This window comes from Acomys russatus, chromosome 6, assembly GCF_903995435.1.
Source record: "Acomys russatus chromosome 6, mAcoRus1.1, whole genome shotgun sequence".
Taxonomy (NCBI): Eukaryota; Metazoa; Chordata; class Mammalia; order Rodentia; family Muridae; genus Acomys; species Acomys russatus.
In genome coordinates, this window is record NC_067142.1 from 5928378 (window position 1) to 5954600 (window position 26223).

Genomic DNA, 26223 nt, shown 5'->3' on the forward strand with positions numbered 1-26223 from the left:
TTAGTTTTCTTAACTTCAAGCCATCTCTTTAGATATCCTGGTTTGTAATGTACACACACACACACACACACACACACACACACGGATGTTTTTTACTTCCATACAGCTACATTACTCGTGAACAAATACTCTGGAAGAAAAGAGGGCCTACTGCCTAAACGCATACTGACATTCTTATATAGAAAGAGAAAATGCAAATTAACATAGCAACTTTATTCATTCTTTCTTGAATTTGCCTGGTATCTTTTTTCTCTTTGGCCCTTTTCTCCATCTTTTCTAGGCAGCTAATCATTTAAAAATAAGAATGCCACACCACAAAAAGTTAGGATTATTTTTTCTTAAGATTTAGTGGCCAGTCCTGCCACTGTGAAAAAACAAAACAGAAAAACTAGGTAGGGACAAGGCCATGTCCTAGCTGTGGGTGCCAAGAATCTATGCGCACTGGAAGCTTTGGTGGTCCTGTGTCTCCTGCCCTTCTTTTGAGAAAAACAGATATAAAATATTTTCAGAAAGCAAAAGTCCTGCTATTCGTTTTTTTTTTTTGCACTTCACCCCTCAGCCTTTTCTTAAAAGTGCCCAGAGGTCACTGGCAAAAACCATCATCAGATCACTGTAGGTGGGAGTACAAAATAACATAAAGGAGACAGTACCTTCAGAATTGTCAGCAAAAACTCTTAAATAATCAAGAAAGAAAGAACAAGAAGCAAGTACAGAAAACACTGCAAAAGCAATGAAATATAAATATGGGGGCGGAGTGGTACAGACCTCAATAATGCAGGACACGAACATTGCAATAAAGGCCAAATTGAATGACACCAGGCATTAGGAGGCAGAGGAGAGAGAAGCACAGGGGGAAGTGAGAGGTGAGCGCCACCACCGAGCCCGCAGTCTGCACCTGTGAGGAGGTGCGCAGTGGCAAGCCACTACACATGTTTTCGGAAAGCCGCTGGTGCCCTGGGCCACGCAGGGCAGGTAGAGAACGCAGGGTCATTCTGTACAATGTCCGGACGCCTGAATATGCGGTGAACCCTGAGCCTCGCCCTGCTCCTGCACCGGTCGCGTCGTCCTGTCCTTCGGTCCCGGCGGCGCGCCCTGCTCCTGCAGCCCAGCCCCGGTGGCGCTCGTGTTGGGAAAGGCAGGCGCAGTGCCCGCGAAAGAGTCTCTGCGTGCCAGCGTCTCCTCCTGCACCGGGCGGCCCACCGGCTCTGGTTCGGGCTCTGCAGGCCCCGGGCCCTCCTGCGAGGTCTGGCTGACATAGACCACGATGATGTCGCCCTTGAAGTTCATCACCTGCCCGCTGGAGATGAACGTGGAATTACTGTTTCCTGTCACATTCCCTGCAGGGGACAAAGCATAGAGAAACTGCATCAGGGACTATGGGACTGGCCATCGGAGCCACAGAATTCCCCCTTGGAAAACTTGAGTCACCTTAGCGAGCACACTGAGGTAGAGAGAGGTGAAGAGACATGAAAGGAGGCAAGCCTAAGGGTCACTCTAGTCCTCCTTTCATACCTCACCTCACGGGAATCGCTTCCGCACTCTAGACAGCATTGAGCTGCAGAGAAGCGAGAAGCGAGGGAGGGGAGGAAGAAAGCTTTTGGAGGTGGGGGATAGAGGAAAAGAGAGGAGGGGGAGAAGACAGAAAGGAGAGAGGAAGGTGGAAGGAAAGAAGTGGGAGGGGAGGACGCCAGTAGGATGGAGCCAGCGGTCCAGCTGTGATGATCTCTGAGCAGCGCTCAGTTCACTGCGCGGAGTGGGGCTGCTGAGGCACAGTCTTCCTACCACCTTCCAAAGCTCCCTGACCTCACAGCGGCGCTCAGAGTTTGGCAAACATTAATACATTTCAATTTCACTCCTCTAAAAAAAAGGGGGGGGTAGGAAGAGGAGGAAGAAATCTAACTCATTCTTTCTTTATGAACCTTAGTTCTAGAATTCCTTAGGGGGTGGGGGGATTGAAAGTAACCAGTCTTTGGCTAACAAAATTTCTGGCAAGCAGATTAGTAGACATCAGGGAACTCGCCCCTTTCCTTTTTTTATTCTTTCATTTAAAGACCTATGTTCCACAAATTTCTCAGGTGAAAAATAACGGCCCAAACCCCCAACACTCAACATCACAGGAGACAGGGACAGCAAAAGTGGTCCCTTGCTGGTTTCCAGTGCTCACCATCCAGGCCTGTCTTCTGCTGTGATCCAGTTCAATTGTAATTTAAACAAATAAGATGAAGTTTGCACCACCCCCTCCAAATGAAGTTTCCTCAAATTCGGAAGGGCTTTTTAAAGACAGTGGCTAATGTGCTATGGGCATTCAGGAAATTCCTTTGAAGGAGAGGAGCCTTCCACCTGCTGGTGGGGCACGCCTAAAAAGCCAGTGTGGTGGCACAGTGAAAAGCCCGTGGGAAGATAAAGATTTTTCAATGTGGGCCACAAATCTAAAGACACAAAAGTCTGTGGTTCCTGCTGTTGGCCCACAGGCCACAGCATGGGTTATGTGGATAGCATCAGGAATCAATGCCACACCCCTAACATCAGAGAGCCTTGCTGTGTTTCCACCCAGTGGCAGCTACCTTAGGAAGGGAGCCCTCCCTGGGGTGCTTCCAGCTTGTTAATTCTCAGCTGGATAAACTCATTAGAGGAAATTCAATGCAAGAAACCAAAGCAACAGGACATGTCATAAATGTTATATTCTAACTGAACACATGCTCTATGTATTTAATTAAATCCGAAATTGTGAGTTGCTTAGAAGTTCGGTTTTCCTCAGTACAGTCACTCTACTATTTTTTAAAAATATATTTATTTATTATGTATACAGTGTTCTGCCTACATATAGACCTGCACACCAGAAAGGGGACCAGATCTCAATATAGATGGTTGTGAGGCACCATGTGTTTGGTGGGAATTGAACTCAGGACCTCTGAAAGAGCAGGTGGAGCTCTTAACTGCTAAGCCATCTCTCCAGCCCCATTCTACTATTTTATTATGACATCATCTGCTGCTTTTGTTCCTCAGTATATTAAAACATGGAAGGCCTCTCTAGCTAGTGCAGGATTGATTTACGATTCTGAATTTAATCTCACTCTTCTTCTCCTTATCACACTTAGATTTATCTGGCGGTGTCCTGGTACATAGGATTTATTCACCCTTTACATTTTTATCATCCCACAAATCACCACAAGGAAGCCACTGTTGTCTCCTTCTCCCTGGTCAAAGTCTCAGTGAATCTGGGCCCAGTGAAAACCCTGAGCTTTTCTGTGTCATCTGACACATAAAGCTTTTGTGTAAACCTTGTACGTTGAGCATTTCATTCCAAGCCATTTCCCTTAGCAGTTTTATACTGACAGCAGTAACTAAAAATCCTGACACGTGTTCGCGTTTGCCATTTGGATTTTCAGTGTGGAACTCAACCACCTCAGCTTACAGGACCTGGTTGACAACTCACAATCCTTTGGTTCACAGAACAGTGAATGTCATTCCTAGAAGGCATGGGCCAGGCAGGAGGAACAAGCAAGGACCTTTTAAATTGCTGCCAGTGAGAATCAGCATAGTAAAAATGCAATTTACAGATTCAATGCAATCCCTATCAAAACACCTACAAAATATTTTGAAGACATTGAAAGATCAATTCTCAACTTCATATGGAAAAACAAAAAGCACAGAATAGCAAAAACAATCCTATACAATAAAAGATCCTCTGGCGGAATCTCCATACCCGATCTCAGGCTGTACTATAGAGCAACAGTAATTAAAACAGCATGGTACTGGCACAGCAATAGGCTGGTTGATCAATGGAATCAAATTGAAGACCCAGAGATGAATCCACACACATGTGGTCACTTGATTTTTGACAAAGAAGCCAAATTTATTCAATGGATAAATGATAGCGTCTTCAACAAATGGTGCTGGTCTAACTGGATGTCTACATGTAGAAAAATGCAATTAGAACCCTATTTGTCACCATGCACAAAACTCAAGTTCAAGTGGATTAAAGACCTCAACATAAAACCAGAGACATTAAATCAGTTAGAGGAAAAAGTGGGGAAGAGCCTGGAACACATAGGCACAGGAGACAACTTCCTGAACAGAACACCAACAGCCCAGGCTTTAAGGTCAACAATCAATAAATGGGACCTCATGAGGCTGAGAAGCTTCTGTAAGGCAGGAGACACTGTCAACAGAACAAAGCGACAGCCTACAGACTGGGAAAAGATCTTCACCAACCCTACATCTGACAAAGGTCTAATATCCAAAATATATAAAGAACTCAAGAAATTAAACACCACCAAGCCGAATAACCCAATTGAGAAATGGGGCTCAGAACTAAACAGATAATTCTCAACAGAGGAATATCAAATGGCTGAGATATACTTAAAGAAATGCTCAACCTCCTTAGTCATCAGAGAAATGCAAATCAAAACAACTCTGAGATTCCATCTTACATGCATCAGAATGGCTAAGATGAAAAATTCAAGTGACACCACATGCTGGCGAGGATGTGGAGAAAGAGGAACACTCCTTCATTGCTGGTGAGAATGCAAACTAGTACAGCCACTTTGGAAATCTGTCTGGTGCTATTTCAGAAAAATGGGAATAGGGCTTCCTCAAGACCCAGCTATTCCACTCCTTGGAATATACCCAGAAAATGCTCCACCGCACAACAGGGAAATACGCTCAACCATGTTCATAGCAGCCTTATTCATAATAGCCAGAACATGGAAACAGGCTAAGTGTCCTTCAGTAGAAGAATGGATAAAGAAACTGTGGAACATTTACACTATGGATTACTTCTCAGCTATTAAAAACAAGGAATTCCCGAAATTTGTGGACAAATGGATAGAACTGGAAATGATCATAATGAGTGAGTTCACCCAGAAGCAAAAAGAGTCAAATGGTATATACTCACTTATATCAAGACACTAGCCCAAGGGGCATGTCCCATGAAAGTTTTCATGTACCAGGAAAGTGGGTCAGAGGAGAGGACATCCTACTGGGACTTTAGATGAGAGAAGCATGGGAGAATGGGGAAATAGAAGGATCTAGAGGGTCCTAGAAACCTACAAGAAGAACATTATGATGCATGGATCTGGGCCCATGGGTCCTGCTCAAACTATGGCACCAGCCAAGGACAATATAGGCAGTAAACTTAGAGCCCCTACCAAGATCTAGCTGATGGACAGGACATTCTCCACCGCTGAGTGGAGAGTGGGGTCTGACTCTCACAGGAACTCTGGTGCCCTATTTTTGACCACGTCCCCTTGATGGGGAGGCCTGGTGGCACTCAGAGAAAGGATAGCAGGTTACCAAGAAGAGACTTGATACCCTATGAACACATACAGGGGGAGGAGGTTCCCCTCAGTCACATACATAGGGGAGGGGAGTAGGGGGAAAGCGGGAGGAAGGGAGGAATGGGAGGATACAAGGGATGGGCTAACAGTTGAGACATAATATGAATAAATTAATAAAATATTAAAAAATAAAATAAATTGCTGCCAGTAAGTAAAGTTACCTAGAAAGAGAATGAGATTATCAACTTTATTTTTCATGTTTTTTTAAAAATCAAAGGTATGACTTATGGGCCAGCTGTTTGGGTAAAAGCACTCTTCAAGCAAGCCTAAGCTCAATCCTCAAATCCTACAAGCGAAAGAGAGTACCAACTCTGAAAATGGTCCTCTGACTTGTACACTTGCACTGTGGCACATGTGTGCACATGTGCACACACACGCACACACACACTCTCTCTCTAAAAATGTAAAGGAATGATTTATGACAAAAAACAATCTTTGGTCAAGTTCACCGAGCTAACATTCATGGAAAAGAGTCAACTGGTACAGACTAAACTTAACTTTAAAAAGCACCCTAGATTTGTCAGTATGTAAGAGGCAGAAGAGTGACCTTCGTGGGTGTGTCACCTGCACACCTGCCTAGGACCACGTGCTCAGAAGGCTTTGCCATTACCATCACCTTCAGGTTCCTGTTACTTTTCCCACAAGGTGGCTTGCACTTTCGTTCTTCAGTAGGCTCTGTAGATTGTGTCAGTAGTCCTGAGGAGCTGCGTGCTAAGTAAGACTGCAGCTCTGGCTTCGTGCCCCCACATGCTTGACTCAGGAGGTAACATCGTCTAAGATGGCCATATTCCAACATTGCTGAAGTGTTAGCAAATCTAATTTTCTCTACCAATGACCTACATATTTAAGAAGACAGAGAGCTGTAGATGTTGTCCATTGATACCCCCCTCATTCACTGTCTGTCTTTCCCTAGGCTAGCCCCAAACTCCTTACACTGCAGAAAATGACCTTGAACTTCTGGTCCTCTTGCCTCGACCTCCTGTGTGCTGGAGTTGCAGGCTTGCTGAGGTCACAGGCATGCACACCATTCCTGATTTATGCAGCACTGGACATTCAATCTGGGGCTTTGTGCATGCCAGGCAGTCACTCTGCCATCTCAACTATGTCTCCAGCCCTAAGGCTCTTTATTTTATTTTATTTTATTTTATTTTTTATTTGTATTAATTTATTCAGATTACAACTAAATTGTTATCGCATTACTTGGATCCTCCTATTCCCCTCCTCCAGGTCTATGATTGAGGGGGACTTCCTCCCCCATTATATGGTCATAGGCTATCAAGTTTCATCTTAGTAGCCTGCTTATTCTTTCTTTGAGTGCCCTCAGGCCTCCCCACCAAGGGGAGGTGGTCAAATATAGAGCACCAGAGTTCATGTCAGAGTCAATCCCCACTCTCCACATAACTATGAAGAATGTCCTGTCCATTGGGTAGATCAGAGTAGGGGTTCGATGAAGACCCTAGCCTATGTTTCCCTCTACTGCTTGCTGAAAAACTCTCAAGAGCATTCTGACCATGGAGAACTGAGTCTACACCTCTGAGACTAGATCTATACCGTGTGTCGGTCAGATCTTCAGTCTTTTGGTCTAGTTTCTTAAAGCAGTGTAGGGATGAAAGCTCATTTCTGAAGGTTCAGTGGGCGCAGGGAGAGTCTGTGCCCCCATTCTCACACAGCTACATCACATTCAATGGCAAGATATTTTTAGTAACTCATTCTTGAAACAGCACCAAATCTTTCAGTAGTTTTTCTAGCAATAAGCCTCTTGTCTATCCAACCTATTTCTTGTAAGCTGATATAACTGTTAGGTTCTGACATACAATGAGATCAGCTCACACCCACAGCCCTGGGAGTGTATATGAGTTCTAGGAAGCGTGTCCACTCCCTGGTGTGAGAAGGTGTGGGGTGGTGTGTGTGTGTGTGTGTGTGTGTGTGTGTGTGTGTGTGTGTGTGTGTGTGTGTGTGTGCATGTGCACTTGAATGCACACTGAATGTACATGTTTACACTGTGATCATATGCAGGTGTACATGCATGGCTGTGAAAGTGTATGTGCGAGGAGGCCAGAGGCTGACGCTGGCTGTTTGGCTCCCTTCGTTTCCACATTATTTTTGAAATGAGATGTCTCTCTGAACACGGAGCTCGTCAGTTTGGCTAGGCTGGCTGACCTATGAGCCCCAGGAATGCTCTTGTTGTCCCTGTGCTGGCCACGCTCCAGCTTTTACGTGTGTGCTGGGGATCTGGACTCAGGTCCTCGTGCTAGTGCAACGCGTGCCTTACTGAGCCCCTAAATTGAGTGTTTTCTCGATGGCGGGAAGACTCATGACACCCCTGGAAATACAAGCAAAGTGGGGCCTGTCCTTCCTGCTTCTCTCTTTCAGGTGCTCCTTGCACGGTCGCTTTAAGCTGGTTGTATTTATAATGGAAGGCAGCTAGAAGCACGTGGGAGAAAGAGGCAATGTCAGGAGAACAGAAACTTCCAGAGACAACGGACAGAAGAGAAATGCCACGGGCCAGGCAGCCATCACTTAGTGCACATCCTACCCCTGCCTGTGGAAACTTCTGGGCTTCGCTTGGCCTGGTCACGGCCTCTTGCTAAGCTAGAGTAGCCAATCACCCTAGGCTTGTGTTCCCTCTTATTCTATGGCAGAATAATCAAATAAACCCACGCCACTGGCACTGGTTTCAGAGGCAATCACATGGTGCCTGAAGACATAAGCATCAACACCACATAGTTAAATTATTGTCCCATTGCTTATTAGCTTCATGTTCCTGGGTGAGGAACTTACTCCATAAGTTTCTGTGGTCAATACAAGTACTTTGTGCATGGTAATGAAAATCTCTCTGTGTGTGTGCGCTGATGTATGCATGAGTAATATGTGGGTGCACATGCATAGGGCAGGAGTCAAGGTCTTCACTCTCTCCTTTATCTTATGACACAGTATCTGTCACTGGTCCTGGAGCTCACTCCCTGGCTGGCTGGCTGGCTGGACAGCGAGCTCCTGGGATCTACCCGCCACACGTGACTTTTGACCTGTCTCCTTCGTCCCTGAGTGGTGGATGAATGTCACTGGTGATTGTAACCTTCATGCATTGGAGGCCACCTGTGCTCCCTGGACACGATGGCACTTGTGGAAGGGCAGAAAGCTACTCAATGTTAGGACTTCAAAGCAAGAGTGATGTGGGAATGTTTATTACATTTAAAATGGGTTAGTAGATGTAACACTAATATTTAATGTGACTTAGCTGAATAAAAGCATGGCAGTGTTAAAAACGGCATCTAAGACAATGGAAATAATGAGCAAATAATCTACGTTAGAATTAGAAAGATGTTTACACTTTAGTAAATGTGGGCTTTCTAGAGAAGGCTCTCTCTGTACTGCCACATACAGAAGACGTTTTCCGCAGGCAGAAAGAACAAGCTTGGTTCTGAGAAGGCACGTCCTGGCAGAATTTACATTCTAAGGCAGAATGGACTCTTTTCTTCTCAAAAGCATATCATGTTAAGACGCACACAATATGAGTATTAAATCACAAGAAGCATGCCACATAAGACCGTCAAACTTCCATGGCGATCTCTCCATGACTGAATCTCAGACATGCCCAAATACATTCAGACATTTTCTATCTTACCTATATGCTTGCTGTACAGCTTTCCTTCTTATGGCAATGCAAGGTCCATTTCAGGCATTTGGGGAAAAAAATTAAGCATGTGACACCAGGGAAGCAAGTAATGTATAAAAGAGTTCCATTCTGAATCATGATCAGAATTATTTAGACACTCCTGTGGAGCAAGCACTTCCCAAACGAGGCCTGTCGGCTCAGGAATAGGGCAGCCCCAAGACAATGCGGGGTGTGAACACAGCTTTCATACTTTTCACTTTCCTGTGTGTGTGTAGTAGCTATGTATATTTTCATGTGTGTGGGCACATATGTGTAGGTGTGTGTGTATGTGTGTGTGTATGTGTGTGTGTGTGCCACACGCGTGCACATGTGCATGCGGAGGCCCAAGGTTGAAGCTGGGTCTCTGAGAAGAGTGACTCTCTTGTTCACTGAGGCAGACGTTCAGTCACCCAGAGCTTCTATGGCTTCTTAGCTAATCTTGCTTGCTTCGGGATCCTCAGGCTCTTCATTCTGGGACTGGAATTACAAGCAGGCCTCCACACGGACCTCGCATGTATGTGGCTTCTGAGGATCAGAGCTCTCTGGTCCTCCTGCTTCTGCCAAAGTGTTTTAACCACTGAGCCATCTCCCCAGACCAACTTTTTCATATATTTTGAAATAATATGTTGCCTTCTAATACTAATGCATGCCAAATATTATTTACAAGTAAATTATAAAGTATCAACTTTAAATTGAAGCCTCAGGGCCCAATAGCTACTTATTATTCATTTTATGATACTTAGATCAAAGAGGAACAAAAGATGGTGCTGGCTTGTATTCTGACAGTGAGGTAAATGAGAAACAAAGGGCTTGTTCTTGCTGGAGGAAGGATGGGAGGGGAGAAAATCTTGGGCAGTAAAACCTTTCCCTCCACCTTTCAGGATGGACACGTTTTTCCTAAGTAGGCAGGCTCAGGAATGAGGATGAGACTAACTCAGGCAGGTGTCTTCCTCCTGTGCACTTGGCTCCCAGGGTTCTGCCAGGGAGAGTCTGTACCACTTGGATAAAGCAGCTTGGTTTGTTCTGTTGTTTCTGTCTCATCAACCTGGTGCAGGTAGACATGTCCAGGACAGTCAGGGCCAGTTCTTCAGTTCCCCTCTTTTCCCCTCTCTTCCATAGGCATGGGTGGCTGAGAACACACTGGTGAGCATAGGGATGCTAATGTCCTGCTCGTCTGTTTACTCTGTTTAAATGAATAATCACATAAAGAGAAGTCCATGGGAGCTGGGTGCAGTGGTGCACGCCTGTAATCCCAGCACTCGTGGAGGCAGAGGCAGGTGGATCTCTATGAGTTCAACGTCAGCATGGTCTACACAAAGTGAGTCCAGGATGGCCAAGGCTACACAGAGAAACCCTGTCTCGAACAAAACAAAATAAGAACAACAAAGAGATGTTCATGGTATATACCGAGACCAAGCCACCTTTGGAGGATACCCAAAAGAGGAGGGATGAGAAGCTCTTGAAAATTCTAGTGACTGTGGCTGCCACCTATGGTTAGCCTTCATTTGGCATTCCTTTTCCTTTGCTTCCAGGTCACATGATGTGAACTGCTCTGCTCTGCCGCACCTTCCCCAACATGCTAGACAGAAGCCAATGTAAACCTTTCCTCCTTTGCGTTGTTTCTGTCAGGTATTGCGGGCTCAAACCAAAAACAGGTTTACATTCACTACAAGGTATTTTTCAACTAATGCATTGCCTGCTGGGTTGCTGGTAAAGGCTGTGATAGCACCTAGGTTTGGTGCGAGAACCCAAAGAGAAAGTGACAAACAGCAGGTCACAGACAAGGCATGGACGGGCTGTAGAGGGGTTTCCCTTCTGAAGTAGGTTTTTCTTACATTCTTTGGCTTCAATCCATTCTTAGAGCCAATGCTCCAGACAGGCCATGGCGGTTTCAGGAAAGCACATGGCCCCAGAATCCACCAAAGACATCAGTGCTGGTGTCCTGAGTAAATAGGTCTCTCCAGCTCAGAAATGGCTGAACCAAACGAATGATTTTAGAAGCTGAATGCAAGTGACTGGCCAGCAGAGGACACATTTAACACAGCAGCAGTTCTTTCTTTAACAACTCTCTAGTGGGACGGTGAAAATTCTCCTAATTCTCTGCAAGAGGGCCCCATAGGGTCGTATGTTTGAATGCTTGGTCCCCAGTTAGTGAACTATCTAGGAAGGACCAGGAGGTGTGGCTTGTTTGGAGAAGGAGTGTCACTACCAGGCCCAGGCTCTCTCTTGCTCTCTTTCTGCTGCCTGCTTACTGAGACTTATTCTCAGTTTCTGTCTCCTGCCATGCCTGCCACCATGCTTCCTGTCACGATGATCATGGGCCAACCCTCTGAAACTTGTGGGTCTTTGTTTACAGGTCAGAGGACACTCTCTCCCAGTAAGCTTGGCTCTGACATAGGTGAGCAGACCCCCTGTTGACAACAGCCCGCCAGACCCAAATGTGTTAAAAAATAGTTCCTTACAGACCCTAACCCACACAAAAGGTGTCAAAAGCTGGCTCTTTGGGAAAAAAAAACATATCAAAGGTGCCCTGGAGACAAGCCCTGGGAAGTGTCCTCAGAGTGTCTCCTGCTATTCAAGTAAGCTTAGTTTAAAAATCCAGGGGCTGGAAGGTTGAGCAACCCACCTCCCCCCAATCCTTTCCCCATAGCTCTCTGCCCTTTTTCCTTTTAAGTTTAGTGAATTAAAATCTAATTGTTTGACTCTTTTGTCTTTGTTTTAATAAAAGTGTAGTCTGGCCTTGCACTTTTGCAAGCCAGAGGTCCCCTTCTCTTCTGGAAGGGACGCAGATTTTTCTTGTCTCAGCCCGGCTGAGCGCTGCTGCCTGGCACTTTCTCCCTTTCCAGAAGGTCTCCTTCACGACGGGTTCTCAGAACAGAACATTCTTCAGCTCACCTCTAGAAGGCTAAGGAAAACTCTGTGACTAGATTCTTAGCCCAGCCTCCTGGAGAAAGGAACCCACAAAACTGTAAGCCAGCCCCAGTGAAATGTCTCCTGATACAAGTTGCCTTGGTCATGGTGTCTCTTCACAGCAATGGAATAGTGAGCACAACCGAAGCTCATACCAGGAATTGGGGTGTTACTGTGACAGGCCTGACTATGCTATTTGGAGGACCAGGACAACTTTGGGACTTTGGGATTGAATGCTGTAGGTGAGGCTTAATGGGCCAGCCTACTAGGAACTTGGAAGAGCAATGTAGGCTACGGAGGCCCAGCCCAAGAGGTTTAAGAGGATAACAATATTGGTGCCTGGGGTAGAGACTGTTCTATAACATTGTGGTGAGAAATGTGGCTGCTCTATGCACCTGTCCTAAAGTTCTGCAGGAGGCAAAATGGAAGACTTTTGGACTAATGGCATTAGCAGTGGAGATTGCAAGACAGCATAGTATTGACTGTTTCACATGGTTATGAATCGCCACTCTGACGCAGATGTATAATGGAAGAGAGTAAGCTGGGCAGAAGGAAACACAAAACACATCGTTTGAGGAGAAAAAGAACACCAGGAAACGTAATGATCGGGCCAAATCTTCTGCTTAAAGAGATGAGAAGTTTAAAAGAAAGGCCTGATGCTAAGTGGAATAAATGGAGCATTGCACTCAGAACAAGACCCCACCCGCTAATCCTGAAGCTTGTGAAAAGAGCAGGCCGGAGAAGCACTTGTCTATTCCTAAAGATGACAACACGGGAACTTCGATGCAAATACAAGGGCCAGTTTCCAGCAGGCGCCTGAGCTGGATTTAAGAGTGCAGGCATAAAGGGCTTCTGGAACCTTCTTTGTGGCAGCGGAGTCCCTGCATGGGGTCCAAAGAGGTCACTGTGTGAAGCTGTAAAGCCTGATTTCACTGGGGTCCCCAAGATGTTGGACATGCCAGACCCATGGGACATCTGCCAAGGAAAGCTGCTTACAGGGTGTTGAGTGAGCCCAAGAATTGCAGTGCACAAAGCTGGAAGGAACGGAAGTGGCATGGAACTATCGAGCTCCTCAGCATCAGCCATGGAGCTGCAGGAGCTGCACTTTGCCCTGCTGGGTCTTGCTTTGGATCAGAATCTCCTCGTTCTGACTACTTTCCTCCCTTTTGGAAAGTAATGTATATCCTGTGCCACAGTATGATAAAAGTTTGTGGCTCATTTTTGCTTTCACAGGGGGCTACAGTTAAGAAGTCTTGAGTGTCAGAAGAGACTTTGGGCTTTTAAACAGGTTTGAGACTGAAAAACTACAGGGACTTTATGCATTTTCATTGTGTTCCAGCTACAAGTCTATGGGGGCCGGGGAGTGGATGTTGTGGTTGAATAATGACGGTCTCCACAAGCTCGTGTGTTTGAATATTTGGTGCCCATTTGGTGGGCTGTTTAGGAAGAATTAGGAGACGGAGCCTTGCTGGAGAAGGAGTGGCCTTGTCTGAAGAAGTATGTGAGTAAGACTCTAACATTGTAAGCAAGGCCCCAACTCAATGCTTCCTTTTATCAATTGCCTTGGTCATAGTGTCTCTTCACAGCAATGTAAGAGTAATTAAGATAGAGGGCTTGTGACCAAGGTAACCAGCGTGAGGCCAGAATTAGGCATCACTTAAGAACTAAGGCTCAGCTGGGTGTGCACTCTGGGAGGCAGAGGCAGGTGGCCAGCCTGGTCTACAAAGTAAGTCCAGGATAGCCAGGGCTATTATACAGAAAAAACTTGTCTTGAACCCTACCCCCCAAAGAATTATAGCTCAGTTGTTTACGACACAACCCAAAGTATGCTTCACCCTTCGTTGGTCTCTGGTGGGAATTCTTATTGTTCATTAAGAGTTAGAACGTCATTAGAATAGACTTAACCTGTTTTACAAAGCAGAGTAGTTTTTCAAAGTATCTCTACTTGTGGAGTTGTAAAACGTCGGCAGCATATGCTGGAGTTACCCTGCAGCCAGAGGCCGAACCCACCGACTCACATGATGGAAGGAGAGAGCAGAATGCCAAAAGCTGGCTTCTACACAAAAGCCATGGTGCATGCATGTGCACACGCATGCACACATGAATGCCATACTAAATACAGATTGCCAAAAGCTGGCTTGCTTCTACACAACAGCCACAGTGCATATATGTGCACACACATGCACACATGAATGCCACACTAGATGCTGATTGCAGAAAGCTGGCTTCTACATAAGAGCCATGGTGTATGTGCACATGAATGCACACATGAACACTTATACTAGATACAAGGCTTGGTACTCTTTCCTCCAGAAGTCCGCAGTTATTGTGATTTCTGAAGAAACCATTTGATTTGGTTATAAGTTTAAGTAAACAAAATGATACATGGCATAAAATCTAAAATCCCAGGAGAGGAGGCCCTGCTTTCAGTCCTGAGAGTGAACTGCTCATAGGAGCCTGGCTAAGGTCTGTCTTTTTCCCCAAGCATCACCCTCTTTCACACACAGTTTAGAGAATGAGTTATGACACTGTTTGAAATGCCAAGAATACATCATTTTGACCATAAGGACTGTTCATGTAGAAGTAATTATGGCGAGAATGGGATGGCCTTAAAAAGCAATCTGGCTGCTGCCTCTCCTCAGGCAAGCATTTAACTTGGCCTACCAGCCAGCTTTCTGCTGATGTTCTGCATGCCTCAGTGTCAATTAACACTGTTGATGACACAGGATCAACTCCTTTGTCTATGCCTAGCTGTTCAGTGCTTGTGGAGTAAACGCTAATGACAGATTCAGCAGGATACTATTTTCAGTCTGATAGAAGGGCAAAGGCTGGCTTTTGCTGTCACGATTCTCTGACTCTCCCTTCCCTGCTCTCTCTCTCTCTCTCTCTCTCTCTCTCTCTCTCTCTCTCTCTCTCTCTCTCTCTCTCTCTCTCTCATGAACATTTTTTTTAAAGTTCTAGGGTCTTAAGGGGGAATATAAGATCAGTTCTCTCAGTACAGTTTACAGCAGACCACACTGCCTGGGAGACAGGAAAGCACACTGTTCTAATCAAGCCAGGAACCAATAGTACCTGTGCCAAAAACAGCCTTTGTGCTTTAGGCTCCGATCTGGCTACTCCGTCGTGTTATAAAACGCAGCTGCTGGCACCACTTGTATCCCCAACCAAGAGCCTGGAAAGAAAGGCACCTCTTGCAAGGCCTACTCCCCAAAGGGCTGCCTGCCTGCCTGCCTGCCTGCCTTCCATCTTCCTTCCTTCCTTCCTTCCTTCCTTCCTTCCTTCCTTCCTTCCTTCCTTCCAATGGCTGGGGGATTCTGCAGAGCCTTTGAACTGGTACAAATCTATCCCTTTTTTTTTCTTCTCGAGAATGTTTATTACTTTAAAGGATTCTCAGTGACGTCTCCACCTCTGAGCATGCTACTAACACCCAGAGTCAAAGGACACTGTCACGGTCAGTCCTCTGTAACTACGTAATTTTCTAGCAAATGATGTTCTACCCTAAGGTGCGTGCAGGCAAGCAAAAGAGAAAGACAGACAGAGAGAGAGAGAGAGAGAGAGAGAGAGAGAGAGAGAGAGAGAGAGAGAGAGAGAGAGAGACTCATAATATTATCATTGGTAGGCTGTTTGTGTTTAAGCAATGTTGCAGCAATAAATCTCTATAATGATGCTAAATTGTAAATTATCATCTGGGTTTTATAAATGTTTTAAATGTGGTGGTTACAAAGGAGGCTTTTATTATAAAGTAACAAGGACATTTTTACTGCATCATTAACTTGCTACTCAAATAAGTAATTAAGAATCAATTAAACAGTTTCTTTTTCCTGGGACTTTTAAGCACAAGTTTATTTAATCCCCACCACCACCTAATATGAGGGAACACCACGATTCAGCCACTCCTAAAATGACTGTTGACTTGGTCTTTCAGAGTTTGGTTCTGTGGTTGGAGGACCAACCGCAAGCCCAGCCACCAGAAGCCTGAAGGCAGAGACCCCAGGCATGCCTGAGAGCTGTGGCAACCTCACCAGTGGAGGATGTCGTGTGAGCACTCGGCACAACCCACAGTGCAATGCACAGAGAGAACCCACAGGCCCTGTAGAGATGCTTACCAATGGGCTGGAAGTGTGCGCAGGTGGTATCATGCTTGACCAGCTCGCATGAAGCCCAGGTAAGCCAGGTGTGATGCCCTAATGTGTAAGCTGGGTGCTGGAGAGATGGAGTCAGGAGGAGGAGGAGGAGGAGGAGGAGGAGGAGGAACTCCAAGTCATCCTAGCTAGGCACAGTGAGTTTGGGGCCAGCTTGAGCTATAAGAGACCCTGTGTATAAAGGCTCTTAGCACAGAAGGGACTTGGGCTGTGTGTTTCTCGTGTGAAACACACTTCTGAACCCTTTACCCAAGACAGGCCCTTCTGCTCAAAAGCAGGAGCCCAGGAAAGTTACTCACCAGATGCAGGTGGCTGGTCATTGGGGGAACTCCCAGACCCCGTTGGTCCCCTCTCCGAGCTTGGAAGCTTTCCATCAGGCCTGTCCTGAGGCTGCTCTCCTGCCTCTTCCACGCTGCCTGCTGCTTCACTGGGAAGACCCATGCTGTAGGCACACTGGGGCAATGGTCCACATTTCAGGGACCCCGTAAGGGGTTCATGGTCCTCTCTGGGAGTGTTCCCACTGCCTGTGTAGCCATCTGTTGAACTGGAGCTGGCCACCCAGGGTAGGCAACTGTCACCCTCTATTTCTTTCTTCAAGTACTTTTCAGGGGACACAGGTACACAGTCAGTCCTGCATGGAGGCTCAGTGAACTCACAGCCTTCAGAATCCACCGTGCTCTCTGTCCCTGAGAAGCACTGGCTTAAACTATCATTCTCCCCCACTTCCAGGGGCTCGTGGAAAGGGGGTGTGGATTTGCTTCCAGGCTGGATCAGGAACAGCGAACCATTAGGGGGCTGTGAGAGCCGGTCTGTGTACTCATCTTCTGTGGGCATCTTCCTTGAGACGTCCCCCTGCGTCTCAACCTCACTGACCAGTGTAAACATCCTGACATCTCCACCTTCTGCACAGGGCCCCCCTGTTGCACACCTAGGCCCACAGACTCCAGCAACACCGTCTTCCGGGTAACAGGTGTCTTCTGGAGCCATCTTCTCCTCCAGCGTCATTAGTAAGATACCTTCACATACTTCTTGCTGACTGGAGCTTGCTGAGTGGGAACCGACACATCGGTCTCCCGAGGCCTCCTGGGGATGTGAGTTCAGAAGGCAAAGGCCTTAATATCCAGAGTTAGTACAACCTCTTCACCTAACCACTGCTGAAAAATGTTGTTACGGCCTGTTTGTACCCTGGCAGGTACCCACTACTGTATGGCTTTATTTATGCTGCTTAAAATGAGAGAATACGGAAGAAGTCTAGAAACATGATACAACCAGAAATGATTGGATCTTTACTGCAAGGAATAGCATCTGTACTCCTCTGCAAGCAAAGAGATAACCCAAGTAACACGTGACTATGACGTGTCTATAACAAAGCAATGACAAGAAATAACCAAGCACTAAACTGCAGGCAGTAGCTGGCTGTGACAAGGATTAGTTGTGCATGTGCTGTAATTCAGCAAATGAGCAAGCTTATTGAGGATGAAAGCAGTCAGGAGTGATGCTGAGAAAGAAAGATTCAGGCAGGAAAAGGAACAGACGAGGCTGGACCTTGTAGTATTGAGTTGAATTATAGAAACCAGTCCAATGTCCGCAGTTGTTATATTTTATACTGCAGAACAGATGCAAAGGGCAAACTTGAATAATCAGCATCCTAACATCAAACGTGGGTTGGGAAATAGTTAAGTCATTGTTCAGTTTTGTTTTAGATATTTTGAAACAGGGTTTTATGTAACCGAGGCTGGCCTTATTATTGAGTAAGTAATGATGCTGAACTTTTTGTCCTTCTGCCTCTACTCCCCTCCCCCCTCCGCCGCCTCGCCCCAGATGCTTGGAGTACTTGCAAGCACCAACAAGGCCAGTTTACTTAATGCAGAATTGAATTCCGTGTTTTGTGCCCGCTAGGCAAGCATTCTTTCAATTAAGCTACATAACCAGTGCTACTACTGAGCAAACGTATGCATTCATTGATTTATGTACTTATTCTTAAGGAGAAGGTGAGAAGAACAGGAACATTCATTCCTTTCTTCTTTAAAACAAGATTTATCTTCATTTTGTGTGTGTGTGTGTGTGTGTGTGTGTGTGTTGCCCCAGGAGGCTAGGAGAGGGCATAGGTTTCCACCTCTCCATGGTTGTGAGCTGTCTAACATAAGAACTGAACCTCGGCGCTCTGGAAGAGCTGCTCAACCACTGAGTCATGTCTCCAGCCACAGTCGCTTTATGTCTGTTTGTTTTGTTTTGTCTCTCCATTTTGGTAATTTTACTGTTAGACAAAGACTGTTTATTCCTAATGTACATTTAAACATTTAAGAACAGAGGAATACACTATCTCAAGTCACTCTATAGTGAGCCCAGACTCACTCTATTCACGCACAGAAAAAAGCAAAGAATAAATCGATGTAATAAAGCGGAAGCTGTCAGTGAATTTGGGCATTATGCATCAAGTCTTTCATTGCAGTAGTCTTAATTTTTTTTGCTTGTTTTTGAAATTATTTTGAAGCAGAAGATTTGTTAAATAACTACAGTGTAAAAGAAAGTCATAAAGGGTTCTTCCAAGGAATCTGTGCTAGGTGATCAAGGTCAGTTCTGAAAATACGTGCACAGAGACAACAGAACTAGAATAAAGACTGCTGTGTGGCTCAGAGGTAGTGTGCTTGCCTAGCATGAGTGGGAGCCAGTCAGTTTCCAGCCTGGGGCTTAGCAGAGCAGCAGGAATGGGGCATAATAAGGACATGGGTACCGACATACTCAACAGGGATTGGTTCTGGGACTGGAGTTTAACTGCCTGGTAAGCAGTGCATGCCATTCTAGAGCCTGTGGCAGCACTTAAAAGGAAGCATTAAACACTTTTACCTTATTTCCACTTAGGCTACTGCAAGCATCATTGACCCAGTTCCACAAATCAGCTGGAAAAAAACAAACAGACAAAAAGCAAAGATGAGAACTTCATGTTATAATTTTTTTTACTTATTCTTAATATAAATTTTATCTTATATATTTAACTTATACAGCATGGAATAAGTATAGGTGGCAAAGTGATTACCATAATGAAATGGGTTAACTCATCCACCATGTCAAATGCTGTGGCAAGAATAGCTAAAATTGACTTAATTAGCAAAAATGTTCATACAGTACAATATTATTCTCTGATGTGTTTATGTGTTACATCTGCTACTGTAGTCTTTGACCTACAAAGAAGGTACAGGTGTGGCAGTATTCTGTGAAGACAGTTTTATCCTACCCCTTATGAAAATTCAATGTTCTCTCACTATTAAGGCTGAAGTAAGGAGTTACAGATGTTTATGGTTTTTGGTTTTGGTTATATATGTTTATGTGATGTGCATGCATGTAGGTATGTATGTTTGCTGTGCATGCATATGCATATCCATGTTCACATGTGTATACCCTTCTGTGTGTGCCTCTGTGTGTGTCTGTGTGTCTGTCTGTCTGTTTGTGGTTGGCACAGGTTATCTACATGAATCATTCTCCACTTTAGACATTGAACAAGTTGTCTCACTTAAGCCACAGGCTCAGTAGTCCAGATAAGCTGGCTAGCCAGACTGCTCAAGGTTCAATAGTCCAGATAACCTGGCTAGCCAGATTGTTCAAGTGTTGGGATTACAGGTGGGAAGTGGAAACGCATCACCTCCCAGAACAGTCTGGAATGATTGCAGCCATCTCACCCTGGACAAGGTGAACACTCATCGTTTTCTTCAGGCTTCCTCCTCTGATTCACTGTCTGAACTTGAGGATTATGAACACTTGGCTTCCACGGACTTCAGCTCTTCTCCCCTCTCCCCTGCCCCTTCTGCTCCTCCTCTCCCCTGCCACACACATACTCTCTCCCGTTCTCTTTCCCCATCCATCTCTTTCTTCTCACTCCCATCACCCAGTGCTCAGGATCAAACTCAAGGCTTTCCATATGTTATGCAAGCACCTTAGGAGTGGGTATAGCCCTAGCCCTTGGACTTTTTTTCTAAAGACGGGCTCTCCCTGTGTTCCCCAGGCTGGCCTTAAACTTTTCCTGTGTCAGCCTGCTGAGGGTCAAGATTGCAAGTGTGTGGCTCAGCGAGATGTGCTTTGCTTCTTAAACACGAGTTTGTCCAGCACACACCCCCGCCACCGAAACCCACTTAAAGACAAAAAGAAAGAACCAACCCCACAAAACTTTCCTTTGACTTCACATGTGGTGATGCATGGCACATGTGGCCATACATATATCACAAACACACAATAAATAAAAAAAAAAACCCTGAGTGATTATGATATATCTGAAAAAAAAAAATAACCTAAAGCCTGACATCCCTTTATTAAAAGCACACCTCTTTTAGCAATGTCATATAAGAGTAAAACATGATGTGATGTTTTAAAACATGATCAAACTTTTTATAGATATCCCCAAGAAATGAAGTAACAATGATTTCTTTATTTTAAAAATAAGCCTCTAAATTCCAAAAATATAGTTATCTGTCATTATAATTTTATATTCACATTTCAAAATAATATCCCAATCAAAATTTCCCCAACTCATCCACTTATATGAGCATTTGCCTGTGTTTAAATAGGTATATCCAAAGGGGATATATTACAGGATTAATTTATTTATTTATTAACTACAGCCCTTGTGTATGGAATGCTGCACAGAGAACCAACTTGGGCTCCCAGCAATGACCCACGAGCAATTTCAGAAAGGCCGAATATTATGTATGTGCACATAGATTGGTCATTATTGTTGCGACTAGAACACAAAAACTCAGACACAAACAGTACTTATCTTAGGGTGCAAATATACTTTACTTGATGAACCTGAGTTTCCCCCCCAAAACTTGGTGGTAAGAAAGAACCAACTTCCCAAAGTTGTCCTCTGACCTCCACATGTGACATTGTGGCACATGCACCCACACATACATCATGAATACATATAAATCATATAAATTTTGTATTTATTTATTCTGTGTGCATTGGTGTTTTGCCTGCATTTATGTCTATGTGAGGGTGTCAGGTCCTCTGGACCTGGAGTTAAGACAGTTGTGAGGTACCAGGTGGGTGCTGGGAATCAAACTAGGGTCCTCTGGAAGAGCAGCCAGTGCTCTTAAACACTGAGTTATATTATTTCAGCCCCATAAGTAAAAAATTTAAAAAGTAGAGTCCGCGACAGTCAGGGACAATCTACTCATCTTCTAAGACACTTCCTTGGAAAGTATCCATATTCTTCAACACAGCTTTTGTTTTCTGTTTTGTTTTGTTTTTGTTTTGTTGTTGTTTGAGACAGGGTTTCTCTGTGTTACAGCTCTGGCTGTCCTGGAACTCGCTGTGTAGAGCAGGCTGGCCTTGAACTCATAGAGATTCACTTGCCTCTGCCTCCCAAGTGCTGGGATTAAACGCATGCAGCACCACCACCACCCAGCCAATGCAACTTTTCAGATGCCGCCATAGACGCAGTACCTGTCAGCGCCTTTCCTCCTTTCCTGTAGTAAACGCCAAAGCCGACGGCAGCTACTAATACCACAGAGATGAAAAGAAGCAGAATGATGAGACTGGGCAAGTACATCTGGGCTTCTGTGGGAGAAGAAAACATGGCATGAAAGGTTACTCATTTTATCAAATTAAAAGATAAAGTCCTATAAATAATCCAACCCAAGAATCAAGGACATGGATGTCGAGGTAAACAGAGGTGGAGAGCTCCCACACTAACTGAAGAGAGTTCCCAGGTGGGCGAGGATGTACTCCACAGCTGAGACCATTGTGCTCAAGGGCGTCCCCTCCAGGGAGGCCAGCCCAGGACCACAGTCCTAGCTCTACCTTAGAGTAAGTAAACTGCCATCCACCAAGCTGTCCAGGTCCCCTGAGTTTGTCATCCGGCACCCTGATTTTCTTGATGACACTCTGTCATTATTGCTGTTCTGTGGCCTGGTTTTCTCACCACATTAGAAAGGTCTTTCCCTCATCTACTCTCCTCTGAGATGCAGGCCCACTCACACTAACCCACTCACCTACAGCAAGCAGACAGAGCTTCAGTTTACCAGAAACTTCCTGCTAAACTTTCAAAACCATATTTAGAATAGCTTGGTCTACACAGAACTTAGAGATGATCCCAGCAGAGTCTAACAAGTCACCCTCTTTGGCTTGATCCAAATCTCCACATAGACACCCTCACTATGACTATCACCTGTACCATGCCTGGGCATTGGCATTGACATTTATGTTTATGGCTTACCCCTAACTCAGTGTAAAAGAAAATGTATTATCAAGTAACCTAGCCTGTGGAAAGCACTGGGTCAAATATACAGCAAACAGAAGAAGAAAGACAAAGAAGAAGAAGAAGAAGAAGAAGAAGAAGAAGAAGAAGAAGAAGAAGAAGAAGAAGAAGGAGGAGGAGGAGGAGGAGGAGGAGGAGAAGAAGAAGAAGAACAAGAACAAGAACAAGAACAAGAAGAACAAGAACAAGAACAAGAACAAAAAGAACAAGAAGAACAACAACAACAACTAGAAGAAGAACAAGAAGAAGAAGAACAATAACAACAACTAGAAGAAGAACAAGAACAAGAAGAAGAAGCAGAACAACAAGAAGAAGAAGAACAACAACAACAAGAACAATAACAACAACAACAGCAAGAAGAACAATAACAACAACAGCAAGAAGAACAATAACAACAACAACAGCAAGAAGAACAATAACAACAACAGCAAGAAGAACAATAACAACAACAACAGCAAGAAGAACAATAACAACAACAACAGCAAGAAGAACAATAACAACAACAACAGCAAGAAGAACAATAACAATAACAACAGCAAGAAGAACAATAACAACAACAACAGCAAGAAGAACAATAACAACAACAACAGCAAGAAGAGCAATAACAAGAACAAGAAGAGAAACAACAACAAGAAGAAAATAAGAACAACAAGAAGGAGAAAAAATAACAACAACAAGAACAAGAAGAGAGGGGAGCAGGGAGAGCATTTGGAATTAAAATATTTGTTAAAAATGATGGGGGAGGGACGCTAGAAAGATGGCTTAGCAGTTTAAAGCCCTGGCTGCTCTTCCAGAGACCCATGTTCAATTCCAGCACCTACATGGTGACTAACGTGAGTGTCTGCAACTATCGTAGGAGATCCAACACCCTCTCTGGCCCCCTCGGGGATCAAGCATGCATGCTTTGCAGAGGCATACATGGAGACAAAACTCTGAAGTTCATAAAATAAATAAACAAGTATTTTTTTTAAAGCTCATACTATTTAAAACAAAACAAAATGATGGTGGGGAGCACTGGCTACTCTTCCAAAGGACCCGGATTGGATTCTCAGCACCCACATCGCAGCTCACAACTGTCTGCAACTCCAGTGCTGGAGGATCCTATGCCCTCTTCCAGCCTCCTTGATCACTGCACGAACATAGATGTAGTCAACATATCCATATACATATACATAAAATAAAGAAGAATAAATGTCTTAAGCAATGAAATAAAATACTGATGAAAAATGAAAATAATACCGAGATGATGGTGGATAGGATGAGGTGAAAAGCACAAATGAATCTCTGTAGATACAGATTATCATCCTAAAGAGGTCACCCTGGGGCTATGTACCACCCACAAGCTCTACTCATCATACCCTTGGGTGGTTTTCTCAGTGTCACAGAAGAGCTGCAGACCACGTCTGATGTCTTCGTCCCTTGGTGTGCTTCTATCATTCCAAGCAGGGTGCAGCTGTGAGGAGAAAGCAGGCGATAGCTGTGGTCTAACACTTTTAATTTTAAAAACCAAACAAAGCTAGAGTGCCAGCTCCCACAGGAAGGGAAGCCATATCTTTCCTGATGTTTGCATCCCCCACCTTGGCACGGGAGCAGAAGCCCTCAGAGGTGCACAGAGAGCTTGGAGAATGCTCTGAGAAGTACTGAAACATAGTGGGCAAGAATGGAGGGACGTCAGGAAAGAGGAGTCCCACTGCTGAGAGAGTCTTGATGAGCACACGTCTGAAGATAAAACAGTCTCAACGTAGAACCCGAATAGGATGCATTGGGAGACAGAGCGTGGTAAGATCTGACTGAGCCACATGTGCTGGGATACACCTGCAACTCTGAGAGCATAGTGAGAACCTGTCTGAAAACAGTGAAAGGTGGGCCAGCGGAGAAGCCGAAGCAACAGGAGTAGCTCCTTACACTTATAACCAGTATTAAACAACAGAATGCAAGGAAGACCCAAGGATTCTATTGCATGGAACTCATGGGACTTGCCATACTACATACATACATACATGTATGTATACATATGTATATGTGTGTATACACATACATACATGTATATATGTATGTATGTCTGTACATATGTGTGTGTGTGTATGTATCTATATATATACTGTAAATCAGTCCCCAACCTCAAATCTAACAGTCAAAATGTGAAACTTTTGGAACACTGACATGAAATCACAACTAGGAAAGTTGACACCATGAACCTTTATTTCACTCATAAAAATAATTTAGAGTGTTGGTATAAAGTGTACATGAGAGACAAAACGATTCTGTGGTTTCATCTGGCATCACTCTCCCCACCTCTCCCCAGAGAGTTATTGCTACACATCCAAAAGTATGCCAGACCCTCAAACAGGTCTGTAGCCTCCTCCAAGCATTTAGGTAAGGGAACTTACTGTGCATATCACACTACCACACAAAACTTATCCCTGCAAAGAACCCAGACCTGCTTACATAGGAGCTTGTAAGGAAGAGCTAGGGTGGGCTGGGGTGGGCTGGAGAGATGGCTCAGTGGTTAAGAGCACCATCTGCTCCTCCAGAGGTCCTGAATTCCTAGCAACCACATGGTAGCTCACAATTATTTATAATATGATCTGATGCCCTCTTCTGGCCTGCAGGTGTATATGCAGGCAGAGCACTGTATACATACTAATAAATATTTAAAAAAAAAAAAAGAAAGAAAGAAAGAAAGAAAGAAAGTGCTGATGCAATTCCACAGTGAGATACATGGCAGCTGTAAGAAGCCACAGAGACTCCCAATTCAGAGTAGAAAAAAAAAATCACCAAGTAACCCAGAATGTACTAGGTCTTGGCTTCATCCTCAGCAACAAAAATCATAAATAAATACACCTGAAATTAAACTATTGATTAAAAACAAAGTATCAAGATGGTCGTACATGGGATGAAACAAAAGGCACAGATGAACCTGTTATTCAGTATATTAAGAGCTTCAGTATTACACAAGAAAGCCCAAGGTATGTTGGGTACCACACTTACATAGACCAGGGCCACCTGTGTGCACACATTTCCAGATGACTAAACCAGCGATGATGGGATGTAGGAGTAGTGATGACGACAGTGGTTTAACTCAAGCTGGGGACATGGCTCAGACATAGAGGGCATGGCTAACATAACTGGAGCCTCTACCCTCCACCCATAGTAGCCCCCCACCCCCCACACACAAAGCTCCAGCACACGCTGGGTCCAGCAGTGGGTCTGCCTGCCTCATCCCCACTGTGGCATGGATGGACATGGGTGGCAACGCCCTCAAACCGCCTTCCACCCAGAGCTGCCGAGGTCGGTGTCAATGCCAACAGCTCCTTGGGCTTCCACATACACAGATGGTCACTTACTTGGTCCAGGGTCTGCACTTGTCTGTGGATGAAATGACATCTGAGAAGAAGCCCAGGGGGCAGGGCACACACACTGTGTCTGTGTTGAGCTGCACTGTCAAAAACAAAAACCAACAGATCAAAAGCAGAGGGACACTTAGAGACCAGCCAGGACAGTGTCCCTGGAGCACTAGCCTCATCTTCCCCACATCTGACTGGCTACCTTTTTCTTCCCACCTTCAGCTCCTCCAGGCTTGGGTGAAGGAAGCACTTACTGAGTTATTGTCAGAAACTGGCTTTTTTCATGTCAGGCCTCTGAGGCTAATGTCTGATGTCCAACTAAGACCAGCTCTGCCTGGTCCGTTCCTACCCAGAGCCACAATCTTAGACTTCAATATATTTCCTCTTTAGTCTTACGTAGCTGGATCTTGCTGTCCAGCTATTTCCAGCCTTCATGGCTGCATCAGCTTTTGTCTTCCATCAAATGTAGTGCATCCTGTTACTGCCCTTAAGGGAAATGTGTTCTTCCAAACGCAAGACACCTTATTACTCTAAAATTGGTGTGTGTGTGTGTGTATGTGTGTGTGTGTGTGTTTGT

General features: G+C 44.8%; 1 protein-coding gene across 1 annotated transcript in view; it reads right to left on the minus strand.

Annotated features, from left to right (window-relative positions):
* Window positions 1-834: 834 nt before the first annotated feature.
* The window catches only part of Tnfrsf11a (TNF receptor superfamily member 11a), a 41233-nt gene continuing 15844 nt past the window's right edge, over window positions 835-26223 (minus strand). Inside the window, exons 5-10 of the mRNA XM_051148183.1 lie at window positions 25647-25740; window positions 23658-23752; window positions 21486-21599; window positions 18894-18946; window positions 16346-17129; window positions 835-1337 (exon numbers count right to left, since the gene is read on the minus strand). Of these exons, the coding sequence (XP_051004140.1) occupies window positions 988-1337; window positions 16346-17129; window positions 18894-18946; window positions 21486-21599; window positions 23658-23752; window positions 25647-25740 (1490 nt within the window). The 3' untranslated portion in view covers window positions 835-987. The remainder of the gene's footprint in view (window positions 1338-16345; window positions 17130-18893; window positions 18947-21485; window positions 21600-23657; window positions 23753-25646; window positions 25741-26223) is intronic.